The sequence below is a fragment of the Vigna angularis genome, chromosome 1 (genome assembly GCF_016808095.1).
Source record: "Vigna angularis cultivar LongXiaoDou No.4 chromosome 1, ASM1680809v1, whole genome shotgun sequence".
Classification (NCBI taxonomy): Eukaryota; Viridiplantae; Streptophyta; class Magnoliopsida; order Fabales; family Fabaceae; genus Vigna; species Vigna angularis.
The window spans coordinates 56,036,058-56,056,776 of NC_068970.1; the positions used below are offsets into that span (position 1 = coordinate 56,036,058).

The window sequence follows — 20,719 nt, forward strand, 5'->3', positions numbered from 1 at the left end:
TTTATTTGCTCTTTTTATATGTTTTTCGCTTCATTTATTTGCTCTTTTCGCGCGTTTTATATAAATTATTTTCATTATATGCTTAATTATTTTATGAAGGGGAATGGAATAACAGAAGTGGAAAATATCGAAATTCTAAATAAAAAAATGGTTTATTATTACTTGAAATTGGGTTTGAGAAGGTGAAAAACAAATAAATATTATTTTGTATTATTTTAATGGGATATTATTGTATCTTATCTGATGTGTATACTCTGATTTCAGAAAATTTAGTGGATACTATTTATTTGTTATTATTTTGTTCACTTTTGAATATTGAAAATTAACATTTTATTGCATTGATTAAATAATGATAAAAACTTATTTGATTCCTTGTCTTTTTATTTTACTAAATATTAACACTTACACTATGCCCCATTAAAAATTAGACTTAAATATGATTGTAATTCTTTAAATTTGAGTTTTCTTTGGTTCTTTAAATTTAAATTTAAATTTTAGCCTCTAAATTAAAAAGAAAATGTATTTTTTATCCCTCAATACTATCACATCATTACCATTCCTACGTGGTTAACGGTATTGTTGTAACTAAAAACATATATAATTACAATGATGTAAAAAAATCAGTTTTTAAATTCTTTAGTTAATTTTTTTTAATCCCTTAAATTTATGTCAGATTTTATTAAATTTAAAAAAAGATTTTTAGTGTCTCAAATTTAAAAATGTATGCTACGATAGACATATTAAAACAAAGACATCATATAATAAAAGTACAATCTCTTGCTTCATATATTTATTTGATTTCTACCCTCCAAATACGACTTTGATTATAAACTGTAATGTCGGACCTAAATTTAAGATGTGAAGTTCTATACATAAACATAAATTTTAGGGAATTTCTTCCTGCATCTTCCTCCTTGTACCTCTATAGTTTTTAAAATTCAATTGATTGGAAAAATATTTCAGATAATTAGTAAATATTTCAGATTATATAATGGAAATTTAGATTTTAGATTATATAAATCACAATACAAATTCTACTTTGAATTATATAATGTGTGTATTTATATTATGAATTATATAATTTATAATGCAAATTTATCGTCGTAACGTAAATTTGTATTCCAAATTTTATAATCAATGATGAAAAGTTGAAAAAATCAAAATGTAAATTATATTCTAAATTATATAATCTGAAATACAATTTTGAAAGTTTCATAGACTACGAGATGGAGAGAAAAAATCCTTCAAATTTTAATATAAAATAAATACGAATGTGAATATAGCATACACACTTTTCTTTCTTGGAAATAGATCTAAACAGAATGTTTCTTATTTCTTATTTAAAAAATTTCTCTAAAGCAAGAAAAAAAAAACAAAAGAAAAAAAAAAGACCCGTCCAAATCTATGGCAGCAAAATTTTCTCTAAAGTTTTCTATGTAATTTTTAACTAAAAAAATATAATTAATTGAGTCAATTAACTCGTATATGATCTATTTGACAATAGTAATTCTTCCACCACATAACAAGTAAGACCAAAAATAAGGCACAAATTTAGAAACCATAAGCGTTTAATGATATATGTTTTTTTTAAGGTGCAATTCTTGTTTTATCATGTACTTTTTGTAAAAAGTTATTTGAAACTTCCAATACATATAGCTAGTATTTTCTTTTTATATTTTTATATTTTTATTTTTGGGTTAAGACATATCATAATATTATTATGAAGTGGTGGAACGCGTTTTTTTGTGATGTAATTATAAATAATACAATTTTATTTATGAATGTCGTTGTGAAGCAAGTGTTCCCAAATGTTGCTTCTTTCTATATGTGGGATTTTGGTGCTTTACTATATATGATAAAGAGGAAATTGCATATCAGTATTGCTTCTTTCTATATACCAACTTCTTTTATGGTTTAAAGCTCTTCTATTAATTTAAAAACATTACATAAAATAACACTACCACATTAACATTGCATAATAAAATACTACATTCGCTAACATACATGTTACACTCTATACTAACTACTGTTGCTACGAGCAATCGGTATTGTTAAAACAGTGAAAAGTGTGTTCGGTTAATTTAAAATTTGGTTTCTTTAATTTTTTTATAAATGTTTTATCAAACTGTGTATAAAATGTAAAGAGTACAGAGAGTAAAAAAAATCACATAAATGATTTTTATCTTGGTTCGAATCAAAAGATTCAACGTCGAATCGTTAATCACTGTAAACTATAAATAGTGATTAACCTTTTCACTAAAATATTGTTCACATATTACAAAAAGTTGAAATACAATTAAGAACAAAAAGAATATTCTTTAGACAAACGAACCGGAAGTAAATTGCTCAACCAACTTGAAGAGAATCGTTCCGACCTTTGACACACAAAGCGTGAGCTTCTTCTATTCACAAGACTTGACAATAAACACAAACTAGCACTTGAGAACTTACTCAAACTACACTGTATTCTCAAAAATCGCAAAGTTACTCTTAAAGGATTTGAAAGAGAATGTATATATAGCCTACTAGTCTGAAACTGAAAGGACATATTACAACTGCCAGTGATAATCGATTATCTGCGAGACTTTGAACAGTTTGAATATTGACTCTTCAAACCAGTCGACTTTAGTTCTTCAACTCCTTCTACCGTTCGGCTTGAGCCCTGATCGCCTTCTACCGTTCAGTTCTTTTCTTTACTGTCTTTCATCGTTCGGCTCGAGTCCTGATCACCTTTTGTCGTTCGACTTGGTTCCTTACAGTTTTCCAACATTCAGCTTGATTCCTTATTGTCTTCCATCGTTCGGTGCAAACTGTTCGGTCTTGGTCATACCTCACATGGTCTTGGTCATGCCCTCCACCTCAGTTTGAACTGCTCGGTCTCGGTCATGCTCTCCACCGCTCGGTCCTTCTTCTTTTATCTCACAGCTTTTCACCATCCGGCTCAGTACTTGTATACTTTCCAACTCTTAACATTTTTCTTCTACAGCGTTAGTTAGACACAATATCGTTCGGCTTGTGTTTGACGTCGTTTAGTCTTTAATTGTGTTCGGCATGTGTTCCAACGTCATTCGGTCTTCAACTACATTCGGCCAATGATTGTCCTGTGTTCGGCTTTGTTCGCTCTTCAATTGTTAGTGACCGTTCGATCTTTAACTATTATACACCGTTCGGTTTTTCTCGTAGACCAACATACAAAAATGTTTTTAAACTTAATCCAGCAAGGGTCTTCCTATTCTTCACCTTGATCATAAAATCATTATCTTCAACACATCAATGTTCCTCATTGGTAACAACTACAATCAATCAACTTAACTAATTACAACCAATATAACTTTTACAATCATGGACTTCTCATTAACACCAAAAGTAGGATTATATTACAAAGAACAAAAACCATCCATGTTAACACCTTGATTCATTTTTCAAAAATCTTAACAAATTTATCCAAATTACATATTTTCCTCCTCCTTTCATCATTCCTCTCTTCAATCTTGACAACGTTCTCATCCCTTTCTTCAATCTTCACGGTGGTAACCATCCATTTCTTCAATCTCATCTTCACTAAATCTAAAATAGTTTTACCCAACAAATTCTTCATTTCCACCCTATTAAAAAGACAACAATAACACAACCTTCAATAATATTACCAACAATGATTTTTTTTAAGTATAGCTTCCATGGATCTTACCCTGTACTTCGGACAACCCCAAAATTATTTTCTCCTAATTTTAGCAGTTATCAAGACTAATTTCTTTCCAAAGTAGCAAATGGGTGTTACACCCAAAGTCTTCAACCCACCACCACAACGAGAAAATGCGTTAAGGTTTTACATCCCCCAACCACTACACATGCAACACGAACACGACTGGTCCCAAGACATGCCTCACCTACTCCAAGCAGAGCGTGGAAGACAACAACCAGTACTGATCAGTTTTGCTCGGTCCTTCGACCTGATTATTTTCCTTTGCCGACGCGGGAATGAGCAGCACCGAGTGTTAGCCAACTGCTCCTGCCGATTGACAACATGTTCGACCCTTAACACTGCTATTTTAGCCTCATCCCTTCTTTGCGTCTCCTTCATCTGTCTTTGCATTTCTCTAATCAGTTCCATCAGATCTTGTTGGTCTCCCACGTTTCTTCTGGTCACCATTTGATTTCTTCTAGTTACCATTGAATTTCTTCTTTCGTCTCGGGCCTCTCGGTGGGCGCTAAAATGTTTCGGTTTATGGTGTCAAGGTTAAATCTTCATCGAGAAATTATCTCTAAGTTCCAATTTAGGTTAAGGTTTTGTCTCCAATCCTCTCCTTCTACCGTTCGGTCAAGTAGGGTGCTACCTGCAAAAAACACTATAATGTCATAGTCAATGTTTATTCAAATATTGTAGCAATAAATGCGTAGTAAAAGTAACAAACTACCTAGATATCAAACATGTATTTATAGATTTTGGGATGAATTTCTGATTAGTGTTGGCCTAATCGTAATCCAAAGAGTAATAATTTAATTTAGGGTTAATGTAATTATTTCTATTGCTAATTTTTCCCTGTAGTCTAATCAATCAAGCGACCATACTCTACACTGATCATCTCTCATAGAATCGAAATGGTTGTTGACCGCTCGGTCTATTGTTGATCGAGTGGCCATGCTATAGTATACAAGTTTCTAAAACTGTAATTATTATTTAAATATTTATATCTATATTTTATTATACAAAGGGATTTTCTATTTTAGTGTACACATTTCTTTTCATTTTTTCATTCAAATAATCGTTTTTTTTAAATTAAAATATTATTTTGTCAATTTTACCCTTTAAATAACTTTTTTTAAAATTATTAAATTTTATTTGGTTGTTTTTTTAAAATTTGATGATTTTTTACATTAAAATAATTACCTATAATAAAAATTTAAAAAGCATTTATATTCATTTTATAATTATAATGATAATAATAATTTTTTTTATCTTCATACAGAAAAGCAAACACTCGTAATACTAATTTTTATTAATAATTATTCAATTCAGAATATTTTATTTGATAAAGTATTTGAAATTCAATATTTGTTACTCATATCATATAAATACTAATTACATATAAATCTATAATGCATATCACAATAGTATATTTATTTATTTATTTCTTTAAGAATAAATATAAAACTATCACTATCAAAACAACAAGCAATACAGTTAAAGCCTTAAATTACGAAAATCTAAAATTAAACAACTCATTTTAAAAACGAAGAAATATCGAGAAACGAAAAGCCAATCTATCAAATAATATTTTCTAATCCTAACATTTTCTTATTAAAAAAATTAAAATTCTTATAAATATTTTCATTCAAGAAGTGTGTATAATATCTTTCATGTTTTTCAAGTAAAAAAAATAAACAAGTTAACGAAGTATTAAAAATAAATTGGAAGAAAAATGAACTAATTGTTCTTAAAGATAAAAAAACGTAAATAAAAAATTGGACAACAAAACACTGAGACAAAAATATATTTTGAATACTTATTAAAAAACATTTTTGATAATTTTTATTAAAATATTTAAATTTATTATATAATTAATGGTTAATAATATAAAAAAATATATCAACAAAATAATATCATATAAAAAAATTAACAAAATAATATAATATAAAAGAAGATGAAAATAAGAGATTATATTAAGATAAAATAATTATGTATTCATCGTCAAATTTATCTATTTCTTGTCATATTTAACAATATTATTCATAATCATATTTTTTTATATTTTATCATATTCAACCATATATCTTATCATATTTAACATAATTTATCAAACCAATCCTGTAATAATGAGTGAAAACTGAAAGGCCAAACAGGAAGAAATTGAGAGATAGACGAAATTGATAAGTAAGGAACCCAATCGATCCCTTGCGCGCTTGATTCGATCCACACGCATTCACTTCTTCACTCCCATTTGTGTTCCTGTAAGGTAGGGTTTTCTGACTTCCAATTCGTTTCTCAAACCAATTCATTCATCTACATTCTTCCACTCAATTTAGCTCACATTCTCCTTTTCTGCGCATAGCTTTTGCAGTTTCCTTCGTCTTCTTGCTCTACAAGATGCTGTTGTAGCACTTGACGCAGTGTATCCCGTTCTTTGGAACGGCTAGCTTTTATTGCCAAAAACTCGTTCCTGTTAGGACATATTCGAATTGAATCGAGGATAGTTTCGTTTTCTGTTTCGCCAATTTACTAATTGATCTGCTGCACTTTTTCGTGCTGAGTGCCGCCATGCCTCGCAAAGTCAGTTATGGACTCGATTTGGACGACGACTATTACTACGATGATGATTATGACGACTATGATTACGATGATGTCGATGCAGATGGTCATGGTTAGTTAATTTAAAACTTTTTTTTTCTTGCCCATAGTGATGCTCGCAGATTTGCTTATGTTTTGCGGCTGCTTTCATCCGTATTATTTTTTATTCGTTTATTGAGGGCACTTCAAATTCTTGCAAGTCAGTTGATTGCAGTTATTAATCGGTAAGATGTTTTCTCTCACTTGCCGGGCTTAGTTTGTTGTTGTCATTGTTGTTTTCAGTTATTGTTTATTGTTGGGTATCTTGAGGTTCTTCCATTGAGAATAAGGTATTATTTGAGTGAAGTTAGGTTTTTATTTGTAGTTACATTTGTTAGTTGGTTGAAGAGATTTGGCAAGCTGCCATTGTAAGAGAACTGGTGTTTTGGGCTTGGAAAGTGCAGTTCCTTGAACTGTTTGGTGTGAATGTTAAGCTAATTACGTAGTTCAACCTGTATTTCTGCAATAAAGATAGAAGGGAAAGAACTGTGAAGGATGGGATATCGATTGCAATAAGCTATAAATGAGATGAAAAGCATATTCTATTGAATTGGAAATTCATTAATACACGTGCAATTAGTCATTATTATCAAAATAAAAATTTATTAGCGGTTGGAAAGGATTTTAGTTGGTTGTCAGTGTACTTTGTGAAAAAGAACTATTTAAGCATTTCCGTGTCAATTTTTCTATATAACCAAAAAATTGACGAAGAAATAGATTAAGGAAGTATTTTTTCTACATCGGTGTTTGGGGAATGTTGCTATTTGCTAAGTTTATTTGTTTACTTATATTGTATATACCTCCTAAATTTTTTCTGCTGTAACAGGAGGACCTGATACAAAGCAAGAGACCATCAGGCCAGGTCTTTGGCAATGCTCCATTTGCACTTATGACAATGACGAGAGTATGGCATTTTGTGATATTTGTGGTGTTGTACGAAGACCCTCGCATAACATTGGAACTTCCGACAGTAGCAAAATAGGTAATTCCGTTAATGAAGAATATTTTAGTTTATTGCTGGGGATTTTAATTTGTATTTTGTTTCACAAGGGCATTCCTTTTACATGGTCTAAAATCTAAATTAATCTCTCTGCCTCCTTCTATTTGTGGCACAGCGTATGGGTGGGGGTGGAGTTACCTTATTCATAGTCTAAGATGCTTTTGTTTTTGTTTTTATATGGGAAGATAGTACACAAAATATCTTGGAATGTTAAGTTTATTATTGTTATAGCTTATTAATATCAACAATTAGTCGATATGTGAAATTATATACATCTGTGGGATATTTTATTTCTATCTTCTATACCTTGGAAGTTAAGCTGGGATAAAAACTAAATTCTGGTTTGTTTACTACTTACAAGGCAAGGCATACTATTAGATGAGAAAATATAGACTGCGTAAAACAAGATTTCTGTCCTTCTCACAGGGTATGATTAGATGTGGGAGGGAATCAAATTAAGAATGAAGCATGCTTTTCTGTCTCTCTGTTTGGTAGAATAGAAAACTGCCTTAAAATGGCTGTGAGATGCACAGTTCTATTATCTTAATACAACTTTATAAGCAAAGTTGCCATGTGCACAATTCTATTATCCTGATAAAGCTTTACAAGAAAGGATGCCAGCATTCCTCTACACGCAAATTGTCCAAAGATGCATAAACTGAACCATTTTTTTTATCGGCAATTGTTAGAGTTTTGTTAGTGGGGGAGCTGAACGCACAAAGGGACAATGGAAGGGATGAGAGTCAAACAATATGAGAACATGTATCTGGCTCTTAGTTTTAGGGCTACAACAATGACCACATATACATACCTATATTGAACAATGTCTTTGGTGCAGCTGAAGACATACACAAAATTCCTGGAGCATCCAAGTTGGCCAGGTCTCTTTTTCAATCATTACCACAACAGATTCCCAAAGAGGTTATATTATTTCCAAAGCTGGGTGATGGTTTCCTGACAGATGGCAGTATCTTCTACAAGCTTGAGAATGTCCGGGGAGAATTTCATGAAATTCATAAAGATTTTAGTACACAGAGTCATCCACACCTAAACATAGGTGTTAACCAGTTTTGATTCAGGATGTGCATTTGATAAGTAAAAACAGTTTCTTCTAAATTTGAGATTTGAATGTCATACTATAATAATTAGGAAAAATGTAATCAATTAAGGTTCATAGTTTGAATTAAAACATGTCATGATTTAGTTTTTGTGGATTGCAACTCCTTGCACCAGATCAAATTACTTATTCATTCTTTTTTAAATACTAGTTATAAAACCACACTTTTTTTATATACAGATCCTTTCAAGTTTGACGTTCCATCTCCTGATGATGTCATTTTTACTGGTCTACATTCTTCCAAAGTGGGATTGAAAGGTACCATTCCCCCAACAAACCTAATTTGCCTGTAAAGCTCAAGTTGGAGGAATAGTTTATATGTTGAGAGAGATAGTAGCTGTTTTTTTGAACTGAAAACTCGAGCATATCGATTTTTTGCAGTTCACTTTTATATATTTCATAAAAAATTTCTTTGTTCTTTTTTTTTTTTTACATTTTTAAAAGAAAATGAAATATTATTAGAAAGGAATACAAAAATTCTTACATTTCTTAATAACTTTTTGAGCTCAAATCTGAAATGTAGTGGAGGGAGTAGTTTAGGCTTTAGCTTTTCAATTGTTTCCTATCAAAGTTGTGTCATTGAATCACTCTTGAAAAGATATCTTCTACTTCTTGGAGGTTGTTATAAGTTTGATACTTGGGAAAGGAATTATGTTTGAAAAGAATAATACCCTTGTGCTTGATGCCAATGGTGATGTCTCATGTATGGGGTATCGTATCTTCAAAGTTATATGGTGGTGGCAAGATTATGAGCAGAACTAGAGTTCAAGGCAATATTGCTTAAGGATTATGTTGAATGCACTTGCTGCAAATGATTATAGGTAGTTTAAGTCAAAAACTTGGAAGGTCTTGCGAAGCTCTATTGTGACAAGTTGATCGTCAAAACTATAAAATAAAAAATGAAGGGTTGGTGTGTACGTTCTATGTTGCAATCAGATTTCAGAACATGAATTAGTTGATTATTTAACAGGGTTTAAAAGACATATTAATGATCTTGAAGGGGTGGTGTTGCAGTGTAAATGATTTAATATTAGGAGAATCAGATTGAAACCCCTGAAATAAAGATATTTAGGTGGAGGGGTTTATATAGATTGTTTCCAGATTTAGGCCTTATTTAGTTTGTATTTTTTTATTGTAGTGTATATGATATTATAAATTTGTGAACAAGGTTAAATAAATTGGGAATTCTTCTCATCATATTTTTTTCACCACTTCTTTTGGACGTAAATGTTATTTTTTTTTAATAATTTCTTTCATTTAATATTTGGGCCGAGTAATAAAAAAGAAATGAAAACATGACAAGTCCAAAAATTATTGTATGTTCAATAACAGTTTTTTGCCATCTCTCTTTGAGCAGTAAGTATCTTTATCAATGTAGCTTTTACCAAGAGATGGAGAAATATTTCTATGAAAAATTGAATATATTTATTGTCTTCACATTCTAGTTAATGTATATAAATATTAATCTATCTTATTTATATAATGCTTTCAGACAATGTTACAAACAAAAAAAGTTCGAAACTTTCATCAAGCATCAGAGAGATAAATGAACTCTCTGTTCAATCAAATGCTGAAAGTTCAGACAACTTATCTTCCTTAACGCAAAAGAGCAGGAAGGATAGTTCAGCCCAGAGCAAGCTTTCAAAAAATGTAGCAACTGGTCTGCAAGCAAGTGGTAAACCTTCAAACAGCTTGTCAGAATCTCTGCCAAAAGACAAAGGTGAAAATATTAATAAAATAAACTCTTTGAAAAGTGGTACAATTGATATTCAATTGAGCAAAGAGAAGTCTGGTAGTTTGTCTGCACTGTCAAAAGTCAAGGAAAGTGATAAGAATAGTTTCCATTCTATCAAAGATGGAAAAGTGGAAAGTATTTCCAGCAATTTCAACAACATGACTGCTGATGTAAGATCTGGAAATTCAGACAATGCTAATGCTAAGAAACCTCATTCACGTGTTTCTTATAAGCCAGAAAAATGGATGCTACCTCAACAAGCTGAAGATACATTGACTCAGCTGAATCTTGCAATTGTATGTGAATGGCAGCAGTTCTTTTATATGCTCCAGAAAATAGTTCTAGGAATAAAAGTCTAACAATTTTTAGTTTGTCTATTGTAGGTTGGCCATGTTGATTCTGGAAAATCAACCCTATCTGGTAGGTTACTGCACCTATTGGGACGGATTTCCCAGAAAGAGATGCACAAGTACGAAAAGGAGGCCAAGTTACAGGTATTTTCACTGTCTCTGTCTTTTTTTGTACTTTTAATGCCTGCTTTTGTATGAACTCGTGCCAATTTCTGCTCCTTGTTTTTGTTAATCAGGGCAAGGGATCTTTTGCTTATGCTTGGGCACTTGATGAAAGCTCTGAAGAAAGAGAAAGGGGAATAACTATGACTGTTGCGGTTGCTTATTTTGACACCAAGAAATATCATGTTGTTTTGCTCGACTCTCCTGGCCATAAAGATTTTGTCCCGAACATGATTTCTGGGGCAACACAAGCAGATGCTGCAATCCTTGTTATAGATGCCTCACTTGGTTCATTTGAAGCTGGTATGGATGGCAACAAAGGGCAAACAAGGGAGCATGCACAACTTATCAGAAGTTTTGGTGTTGATCGGGTCATAGTTGCTGTAAATAAGATGGATGCTGTTGCGTACACCCAGGATCGATTTGATTTTATAAGGCAGCATCTGGGAGCTTTTCTACACTCATGTGGTTTCAAAGATTCTTCTCTATCTTGGATTCCTATGAGTGCTATGGAAAATCAAAATTTGGTGGCATCCCCTTCTGATCCTCGTTTCAAAAACTGGTATATCTTTTATACTCAGTCTGATTTTTACTGTTCATGCAGGCAATAAAGAACTATGGAAAGGATGGATTTATTTGTTTTTATGTAAACTTCTGTTAAATAGATAATATTGTAAATATTGGTGAAAAAAGGACACTAGAATTGTGCAATGGGATAGATCCCATATAACCCTATACTGTTAAGAAGGGTGCTGCTCTAGTTGATTAAAATAAAAACACTGATAGCTTAGCATCTTTTATGCTACTGTATAATCGATATTTATATATTAGAAATCTACATTTGCTTTTGGCCTGATTGCATTTTAGCCAGTCAATTTCATTTTTGTTGAGAATTGTACGCAATTTATAATGCTATTAGAATTATGGTTGTGTTCCTTGTGAACAGGTATAATGGACCTTATCTGTTAGATGCGATTGACTCTCTCCAAGCTCCTACTAGAGAATTTTCAAAACCTCTACTAATGCCAGTATGTGATGTCATCAAATCAACTACGCTTGGACAGGTATCTGCTTGTGGTAAACTGGAAGCAGGAGCTCTTCGGAGTGGATCTAAGGTACCGATTGGGAAATGTTATAGCTATTGATGTGTTATCAAATTATAAATTTAAATTTGGAACACTCCAAATTAAATTATTTACTGATCTGAAACCGAGTTCCTGCCAGGCATATTAATATTGGATAAATATTTCATTCTCAGTGTTTTTATTGTATGTACTTGGTAGAGAATAAAATAAATATATTGAAAAAGGACTCAGTAAAAATCCAAGGACCAAAACTTTGTAATTGAATTTACATGCACTGTTATTATTAATGTTTTGGTACAAACTTCAACTTAGATTTTATCATTTACTAGATTAGTACCCTACAAATTAATATATCGAGGGTATATGATAGATTTTTATTGAATGTTTGATTAGAAATATTTTATGCTTACAGTATAAATAAATTAAACTCAAAACTCTTGAAGTATTCCTATTTATTATGAAACAACTTTTTACTTAGTGGACTTATTTATAGAGTTATTTATAAACGTGTCATTTACCCCCTGGCTATTTGGTTAGACAATGTTAGGCTACACAGGATGTTTAGAAAATGGTGTAGCATGAAAAATGAGAAAATAATGTCTCAAAGGGCATAAGTTTTTTTCTTAGCTTTTATTACGTGACATGAATCTGTTTCCCCTATAACTAATCTTTTTTATAAAATTGTAGGTCTTAGTTATGCCTTCAGCTGTATTGGGAACGGTACGCTCATTGGAGCGTGACTCTAATGCCTGCACTGTTGCAAGAGCTGGAGATAATGTAGCTGTAACATTGCAAGGTGTCGATGGAAATCAGGTGATGGCAGGAGATGTACTATGCCATCCTGACTTTCCCGTTGCAGCTGCTAGGCATTTGGAGTTGAAAGTGCTAGTGTTGGATGGTGCAAGTCCAATATTGGTGGGCACACAGGTTTGTTCTATGCAAATGACATTCACTTTATTCTTGAAGAAAAAAAATTCAATTTTCTTCTTGAATATCTGCAGTTGGAGTTTCATATACACCATGCGAAGGAACCTGCTAGAGTTTCAAGAATATTGTCAGTACTTGATCCCAAGACTGGTAAGGTGACCAAGAAGTCGCCTCGATGTCTCACTGCAAAGCAAAGTGCAGTAATGGAGGTGAAAAATCAATTCAAAACTCTGTTTCAACGATTTTCACTTTTTTTTAATCTATGATTCCTGGAATTTGCAAAACTTGGAATGACTTTTATTATATCTGATTTTTAGGTGGCTTTGAATGAGTCTGTCTGTGTGGTAGAGTTCTCTAGTTGTAAAGCTCTTGGAAGGGTGTCCCTAAGATCCATGGGAAGAACAATTGCTGTTGGCGTTGTAACAAGAATAATTGAGGACGAAGGTTAATTTATGGCATTCATTAAATAAGATATAAAATTATGATAGCAGAGAGGGGCTCTCAACATACCATGTATCTTTGTTTGCCATCATAATTTATATTAAGTTATGCTCCCAGCAGCTATAAAACCCTCGATGAGGTTCATGGGTTAATATGTGAATTATTTAAGAATGGTGAAGTTTTGTGTTGTGTTTTCACCATATTTGTATCATACGAGGGCGTGCTGTACCATAGAAACCAGTCGAACGAAGAGATAGAAGAATATGTATCAGATGCAATTTATTTAATCCATAATGCGTAGATTGATCTGCATATCTATAATCACATCTGTAATCATTGCATGTCTTGTTTAAATTTTGGGCTTGGAAATTTCTAGACATTTTCCCTGGGAAAAAGCACTATTTCTTAACTGCTGTCTGTTTTGTGTGTATGTGATGTGGTGTGGGACAGCCTTGTTAAGTGGATCCCTAAATGAACTGATTAAGTACGCTTTTGTTTTCCTTTTTGGTAAGGAGTCAAGAGGGTGCTTGGTTGGTAGTATAGTTTTGGAAGGGAAAGGAAACAAAGGGCGAATCTTTTATTTTTAGATCAAGAGTTATATGAAGTTTACAAATAATTAGACGCGCAAGTCATTATGTTTATCTAATATATATGCTTCTTTTTTCATGAGGGAATATTATGAGAAAGTTGTCTTTTTCTTTTCACAGTTTATTTGTGAAGATTCTTAATATAAAGGGAGAGTTTTGGGGTTTCAAAAACTTGAATAAAAGATAATAATAGGAATGCGAATACGTTTACTTAATTTTAAAGTAGAGTAGGTTTAATTGAATAAAAGGTAAAAGAAATTAATCAATTAATTCAGATTTAAGGAGCTAGTATGATGAAGTCAATATTGATACAAGTCATTTTATTATACACAAGTCAAGTCCGAAGGGATTAGACATGTTTTATTTATATAAATTTTATTTATCTAAGTTTTAAGTTTATTATGGATTTTTAAAATTTTTATTGATTTTTTTTCTTCTATTTACTACTTAAAATTTTTATATTTTTCAATTAAGTTTTTATTTTTTTGTTTATTGTCGTGATTGTAATTTTATTATTTATTTTACTTGTCTTCTTGTATTAAGAATAAGTGATTTTTATTGTTACCATTTCAATGTCTTATATAATAAAAATAGTCTTATCAATTGTGATGATATGAATAGTTCCTTGACGTAAGTAATGATGTAGAAACCATTGAAATGATGATCTCAATATTTTACATGTTTTCAATAAGAGTAATAAAAGTTATTTGTCATTTACATTATTTTTATAATCACCAGAAAACCTTATATTTCTTAATATGTAGAGATAAGTAAACACGATGATGATGAAATAAGATAACAATCATCTTACACAATTAACAGATAAATTAATTTACATTGACTCAATCGAACAATATACAAATATTAATAAATCAAGAAAATTTAGTGAGGATTTAATTGAAAATATTCAAATTTCTCATGAACATGAAACTTAATTAGTATAAATTTTGGAGATAAAAGAAATATGGAGGGGAAAGTAGAGATTATCTATTTCGCTCTAATTTTTAAATGGTTTTTTTCTTAATATTTTGATTATATAGCTTAAAAGGAATTCAAATTTGACAAATTTAAATATTTTTTATCAAATAAAATGTTGATTAAATTATAATAAGAATTAAGCTCTTACACTAATACTCCTCTGCATGATATGAAGATGGTGATTTGGAATCTAATAGATTGCTTGACTTGAATCAGTTACAAGGAAAAAATCACATGCAAATGTGCACGTGTAACCTTATTTTGAGTTACTTTGCTAAGTTCTCAATCCACCCACCTATAGTCATTACCTCCTTTATACCTCAATATACGTATTTGCTCTTTAAAGAAATCAATGCCGTGACATAGCCAGTTAAGCATGTGTGTTTGGTGCAATTGCACTCTTCATTCAGTTGATTTTTGGTATGAAATAACAACTCCTCAAAACGGACTAAAACTTTGAACATTCTCTAATCCCTCATGTAAAATCCAAGATACATATAGTTACTATACACGTATAATAGAAATAATAGAAAAGAAAAGCTCAAAGTAGTGAGGGTAAAATATGTAATTAGTTGTTCATAATATTGACATTTGATTTTATTAGGATTAAGATTGCTTGCTTTACTTTTTAAAATAATGTTCTTATTCTATAGGTGACAATCTAATAAAATAAGTAATGATTTTAACAAAGATAACTTTTAATTATAACATCCCTAATTCATGACTTTCCCAGGAACCCACTTAATAATTAGCTAAATTCATCCAATTGCCAGCTTATTTCCTTCCATTTCGCCTTCACCAGTTAATGAAACGTCCTAGTGCACCAAAAGATCTTTTTGCTCTCTATCACTTATAAAAGCTCCATATTAAGAGACTATCTTCTCACACTTCAAATAAGATTTTCAACAAAATATGGCAATACGTGAGACATTTCTGAGAGTTTCAGCTCCATTGCTGGCCTATCACTTGATGTGTCTCTTTGGAGTCATTGCTGAGGGTAATTTCTATGAAGACATTGCCATCACTTGGGGTGAACAAGGTGGTCTGAAGATACTAGGTAGCAACTTTCTCATGCTTTCTCTAGACCAGTTGTCTGGCTCTGGCTTCCGATCCAAGGCAGAATATCTGTATGGAAGAATAGACATGCAGATTAAGCTTGTCTCTGGTAACTCAGCTGGCACAGTCACTGCATATTATGTGAGAAATCCTCAGTTTCTGTCCTCAGATTCTGTTCATGCATATCATACGAGAAATCCTTGTCTGCATTAAACCAGCTAACATTAAATAATCATATCAATCTTGGCCACAAAAAGATTATATATATCTATTGTTACAACATGGCTTAGGCAGAAGTGTTTTACCACATTGTATAGATTTTATGCTGTTTTTCTTACTGAATTTGTTTCATGCATGGTGATGCAGTTATCTTCAGAAGGGCCAAATCATGATGAGATAGATTTTGAGTTCTTGGGAAACATCACTGGAGAGCCCTACATAGTCCACACCAATATCTACACCCAAGGTATAGGCAATAGAGAACAGCAATTCTATCTTTGGTTTGACCCCACAAAGCATTTTCACACTTACACAATTGTATGGAACCCTCAGCGCATCATGTAAGAAACATAAAGCTTTCATTGTCCCTTTATCCTATATTTTACTATTTATATCTATTATCTTTACAAAATTACATGTTTAGTAAAAGAAAAGTGAAAATTTTCATGGAAGCATCTCTGTTCCACAGTAATGCATAGCTACTCCACTGATAGATGTTTCAACATTTTGGCTAGTTTTTTGGTAGATAACATCCCTATTAGAGTCTTCAACAACTATGAATCCAGGGGAGTTCCATTTGCTAGCAACCAGCCCATGAGGCTGTACTCCAGTCTATGGTGTGCAGACCAGTGGGCAACAAGAGGAGGGCTTGTGAAAACCAATTGGTCCTATGCTCCTTTCAAAGCTTACTATAGGAACTTTGATGCTAAAGCATGTGTGTGGTCCAAAGGATCATCTTCCTGTCCTTCAAACTCAGTTGCCACTATTCATAATAATACTTGGCAAGTTCATGATTTGGATGCTTATGGTAGAAGAAGTCTGAGATGGGTGCAAAAGTATTACATGATTTATAACTACTGCACAGATTACAAGCGATTTCCTCAAGGTCGACCTCGTGAATGCAAGCTTTCTAGATTCTCTTGAGTGTGGAATAAGTAATTTTAGATAAATTTGATTCTTTCAGTTTGAGTATTTAAATGTTCCACTCAAATACACAGTTGAATTTGAGTTCAATTTAATTTACTTTTGCTTGCTTGAACTGATAACTGTATTTGTTTATTTACTTGTTTTTTCCTATTCTGAACACTGTAAAATTACTAAATCGAAATTTTAAAGGTATTCCAATCATACAATTTGATTTACAAAACAGTTATATTCTGTTTTTACAAGTTTAAGCATGATAATTGATGCTTTACAACAACTGTAACATCAAGAAAGATTCATTAAATATAGGGTAATAATACCTCATAATTTTGTTATTTTCAATAAATTCCATTCAATGATATAACTGTTCAAAAACGTTTGTTGAAGGAGTGTGTTTCTAAATCTACAACTATTTTCGAAATTTCAGTAGAAAGAATGATAAGAATTTCTTCTGCCAAGAAGTTAAATAACTTCACATGAGGCATGATAACCAGTTAAGCAAGCGAGTCTACACTCCAACAAACTCAAATTGTGTGAAAGTTGTACGAGAAAGCTTTTATCTGCTTTGTGGGATGTTCATGCACAAAAAGAATTCTTTGGGGATATTAGAGAATATGGAAACAATTCATGGATCATTTGCATGATGTGATGAAGAAACAAATATCAGAGAATGCTGGAAAATTGCTTAGTATGGAAACATATAGCTGCAAGGGTGAAGGCAAAAATGAGGTCAGAAGTTGGTGCTTCTACTTAGCAAACCTGACAATGGAAACAATGAAATTAAAAGAAAAAAAACTATAAGCATTTAAAGTAGGAAAGTTCAAGCGGCCACTATATATAGCAAATTGATGTACAACAAATGATTGATCCAGACTACATCAAACAATGTACAAATAATTCAATAATATATTACATATAAATTAAACTACTAGGACCAATGGCTTCATTCCCTATTCCAAACTTCAGGCATATCAATCCATAACTCCAATACCTTCAAGCGACAAAAAATCTTTCATGTGTTAAGCAAGATGATCGATTCCTTGTGCCATCCACCACAAATTTCTCCAAACCTGTAAAGTTCATGAGAAGTAGTAGGGCCAATTTTTTAGAAGTAAAACAAAAAGTTGAGGACATCAAAACAGTAATGTCCGGGAAAAGAAAACTAATGCCAGATTGTTGCCTACAAAATATAAAAAATAAACTAATATAACGAAAAAAAGGATGATAAAGAAAAAGGAGGATAAAATGTCATCAAAAGCAAGAGGAAAAATCAGTACATTATGAATAAAATAAAACATTTAGAATTGAGCACACACACACACACATGATGAGAGATTAAATTTAATTTAAGTAAAATTATTCTAGCCATACAGAATTGGCCCTATAAAATAAAATCCCAGTCAGCAGCAACAAAAAATGGAATTTTTAATCTCTGCTAGAATTTATGGGGAGATCTTTCATCCCAGTGTAGCCCTCCATATGTCTGAACTGTACTTTAGGTTTTTCAATCCTATTTCACATAGCCAATCTCTATTTCAATCCCTCCCCACCTCAATCAGACCCTTCTTCTATGTTCACACTATCAGTATCTAGCTTTGTTTCACACAACACAAGGTTTCATGTTCAATTATATGTGCATTACACTATTACCAGTTTGTGAACTTTTTACATTGTATCCTCTATCCTTGGTGTGTGTTTGCTACAATAAAAAAAAAGTCTCTTCGCATTAATTCCCTTTTTCAAATAACTTCCACCTAAAGGACCAGAATGATAAACGAATTTTGTTCTTGAATACTAATTTCAATTTCTAGTGAAAAAAATATACTTTCTTGAATTCCTTTCAGGTGAAATTCCATCTGCTAGTACGCTAGCTACACCAATCTCCTAGTGAACTCAAGACACGTTACTCTGTTTGTCATACACTATTCAATTGATAATGGGTAAGATTTTCTGCACATTCAGGTATTTTTCTCTTTTGTCCAACTTCAAGTATTAACATACAACGGTAGATATAAGCAATAGCTTGGTCAAATTGTGTATTTACTATGAGAATATTGCCTAATAAGCTTGTGATGATGTTTATTTTAAAAGAGACAGAATCAGTATACAAAGGAACAATTGGAGAAAACAAAATGGGAAAAAATTGGATTCATGAAGAAAGAATTTGTTTTAGCAGGCCCCACTCCTGGAAATCCTTGCATTATCCATCCACCAAGTATATGTTTGCAACACAAAGTAACATTTTTACCTCTGCTCTAATACGCTGTCTTTTGGACAAATCTTCCATCAATATCCACATGGGTATAAACTCTCCAGAAGGCAACATAAAGAAACAATCACTAAATATAAACCCACTGAGCATGGATGCCGTACACAATCTTATTCAACCACAGAGTCGTATACCAGTTTCTTCCACTACCTTCTATCCATTAAGTATCAAGGATATATAATACTGATCAATCTTTATCTTCTCTACCTTCCTTCCATTAAGTAGCAAAGATAAATACTACTCATCAATCTTTTTCTTCTCTACCTACCATCCATTAAGTAACAAAGATAAATCATACTCATCAATATTTTTCCTAACATTCATATTTTTCCATTAAGTAGCAGGTCCAAGTTAAATCACTATACTAATCAAAGAAATACTCTTAAGAATAAACTAGATCAAATCCTTGGCCAAAAGACTGTATGCTCTAGCACAAAAAATAACAACATAAAGATGCCCAAGAGGAGAACCACTAGTATAGTAGCACATTGAAAATGAAATGAAGACTCACATCAGAAATGGTGGTAATAAACTCACAGTGATAGTGCTTAGTCAGAGACATAACAAGTTCAGAACCAAAGAAGGAGCTTTGTATTAAAACTCAAAGGAAAAAACAAAAAAGATAAGTACTTTAAACATAAAAACTAAAACCCTATGAGAACAGAGCATGAAACAGCAGCAGGAGAGGGAAAAGAGTAACCTTTGGACCAGAAAGCACGTGTTGAGGAAATGGGTATGAAAAATGCCATGGGATTGGGAAAGTGAGTTTTTATTATCTGAAGACAAACAGCAGAGATAAGAAGAGAGTGCAGGCAGATGAGACATTATATTACAGAGAAGTGTGGGTGTGAGAGAGAGAGGTTCTTTCTTTTTCCGAATTCCAAGGTAATGTATACGGTTTGAAAATGAAAAGCCCCACCTTTACTAGTATTGTGTTGTGTGCTGTGCACCCATAGTCTTTTCTTGGTGTTATGATGTGGCTACTGAATTTAAAATATGCACTTTTATTAAAAAAGATAGTAAAAGAAATAAATTGTATGTAAAAATGTTCATTATTAATTAATGATAATAATATGTTCATCAGACAAAATTCTTAAGATATGACTTAATATTGTAATTCCTCAAAGAATTTTTATAATTTCAAAAACTTAAAACACATAATATTTGAATTGTTTATAATTATATTTTCTTTATTTTTTAATAAATATTTTGAATCAAAAAATAATTAAAATATCTTATTTTTTTATTTAGATAAATTAATTAATTATAAGATAATTTTTTATTTTATAAATATAAACTTTTTCTTAAGTAACTTTTTTAATTCATGTTGAACTACAAAAGTAATTAGAGTTAGTTCTTAAGTACTTTTTCTAGACACGTCTTTTAAAAAAACTTTCATGAAGAAGTTAGTTAAATTTAAATTATTTAAATGGGTAAAATGATAAGATAATTATTTTAATTTTAAAAATAATTAAATTAAAATAAGAATCATTTAAAAGATAAAAATAATTATTTTAATTTCAAAAAATATTTATTTATAATGA

General features: G+C 31.5%; 2 protein-coding genes and 1 long non-coding RNA gene across 9 annotated transcripts; 2 read left to right on the plus strand and 1 right to left on the minus strand.

Moving 5' to 3' along the window:
- The first annotated feature begins 5,802 nt into the window (after positions 1-5,802).
- Positions 5,803-13,451, plus strand: LOC108345637 (uncharacterized). Of its 7 annotated transcripts, XM_052871964.1 has the most exons (13): positions 5,803-5,954; positions 6,051-6,359; positions 6,491-6,510; positions 7,152-7,307; positions 8,164-8,382; positions 8,623-8,700; positions 9,935-10,473; positions 10,561-10,671; positions 10,764-11,251; positions 11,636-11,804; positions 12,462-12,701; positions 12,776-12,910; positions 13,019-13,451. In XM_052871964.1, the coding sequence occupies exons 4-13, from the start codon at positions 7,232-7,234 to the stop codon at positions 13,148-13,150; spliced, it is 2,187 nt and encodes a 728-aa protein (XP_052727924.1). In that variant the 5' UTR covers positions 5,803-5,954; positions 6,051-6,359; positions 6,491-6,510; positions 7,152-7,231; the 3' UTR covers positions 13,151-13,451. The 7 variants fall into 7 exon arrangements, with proteins under 7 accessions (XP_052727924.1, XP_017439769.1, XP_017439778.1 ...); XM_017584280.2 differs by lacking the exon at positions 6,491-6,510; XM_017584289.2 differs by lacking the exon at positions 6,491-6,510 and having other exon boundaries at positions 6,060-6,359.
- A 1,819-nt stretch (positions 13,452-15,270) lies between these two features.
- LOC108345664 (probable xyloglucan endotransglucosylase/hydrolase protein 16) lies at positions 15,271-16,998 on the plus strand. Its single transcript, XM_017584325.2, has 3 exons — positions 15,271-15,904; positions 16,130-16,323; positions 16,498-16,998. The coding sequence occupies exons 1-3, from the start codon at positions 15,620-15,622 to the stop codon at positions 16,904-16,906; spliced, it is 888 nt and encodes a 295-aa protein (XP_017439814.1). The 5' UTR covers positions 15,271-15,619; the 3' UTR covers positions 16,907-16,998.
- A 688-nt stretch (positions 16,999-17,686) lies between these two features.
- Positions 17,687-20,121, minus strand: LOC128195036 (uncharacterized). Its single transcript, XR_008246590.1, has 2 exons — positions 19,876-20,121; positions 17,687-17,976 (listed from the first exon to the last, which is right to left on the minus strand). It is a non-coding gene; the product is annotated as an uncharacterized LOC128195036 (long non-coding RNA).
- Between the last annotated feature and the right edge of the window lie 598 nt (positions 20,122-20,719).

Coding starts and splice junctions, on each gene's coding strand:
- LOC108345637 (XM_017584280.2), top strand. CDS start 6,257: ATGCCTCGCAAAGTCAGTTATGGACTCGATTTGGACGACGACTATTAC. Junction 8,701..9,934: donor TTCCAAAGTGGGATTGAAAG/GTACCATTCCCC, acceptor TAATGCTTTCAG/ACAATGTTACAAACAAAAAA. Junction 11,805..12,461: donor CTCTTCGGAGTGGATCTAAG/GTACCGATTGGG, acceptor ATAAAATTGTAG/GTCTTAGTTATGCCTTCAGC.
- LOC108345664 (XM_017584325.2), top strand. CDS start 15,620: ATGGCAATACGTGAGACATTTCTGAGAGTTTCAGCTCCATTGCTGGCC. Junction 15,905..16,129: donor GCACAGTCACTGCATATTAT/GTGAGAAATCCT, acceptor ATGGTGATGCAG/TTATCTTCAGAAGGGCCAAA. Junction 16,324..16,497: donor TGGAACCCTCAGCGCATCAT/GTAAGAAACATA, acceptor CATTTTGGCTAG/TTTTTTGGTAGATAACATCC.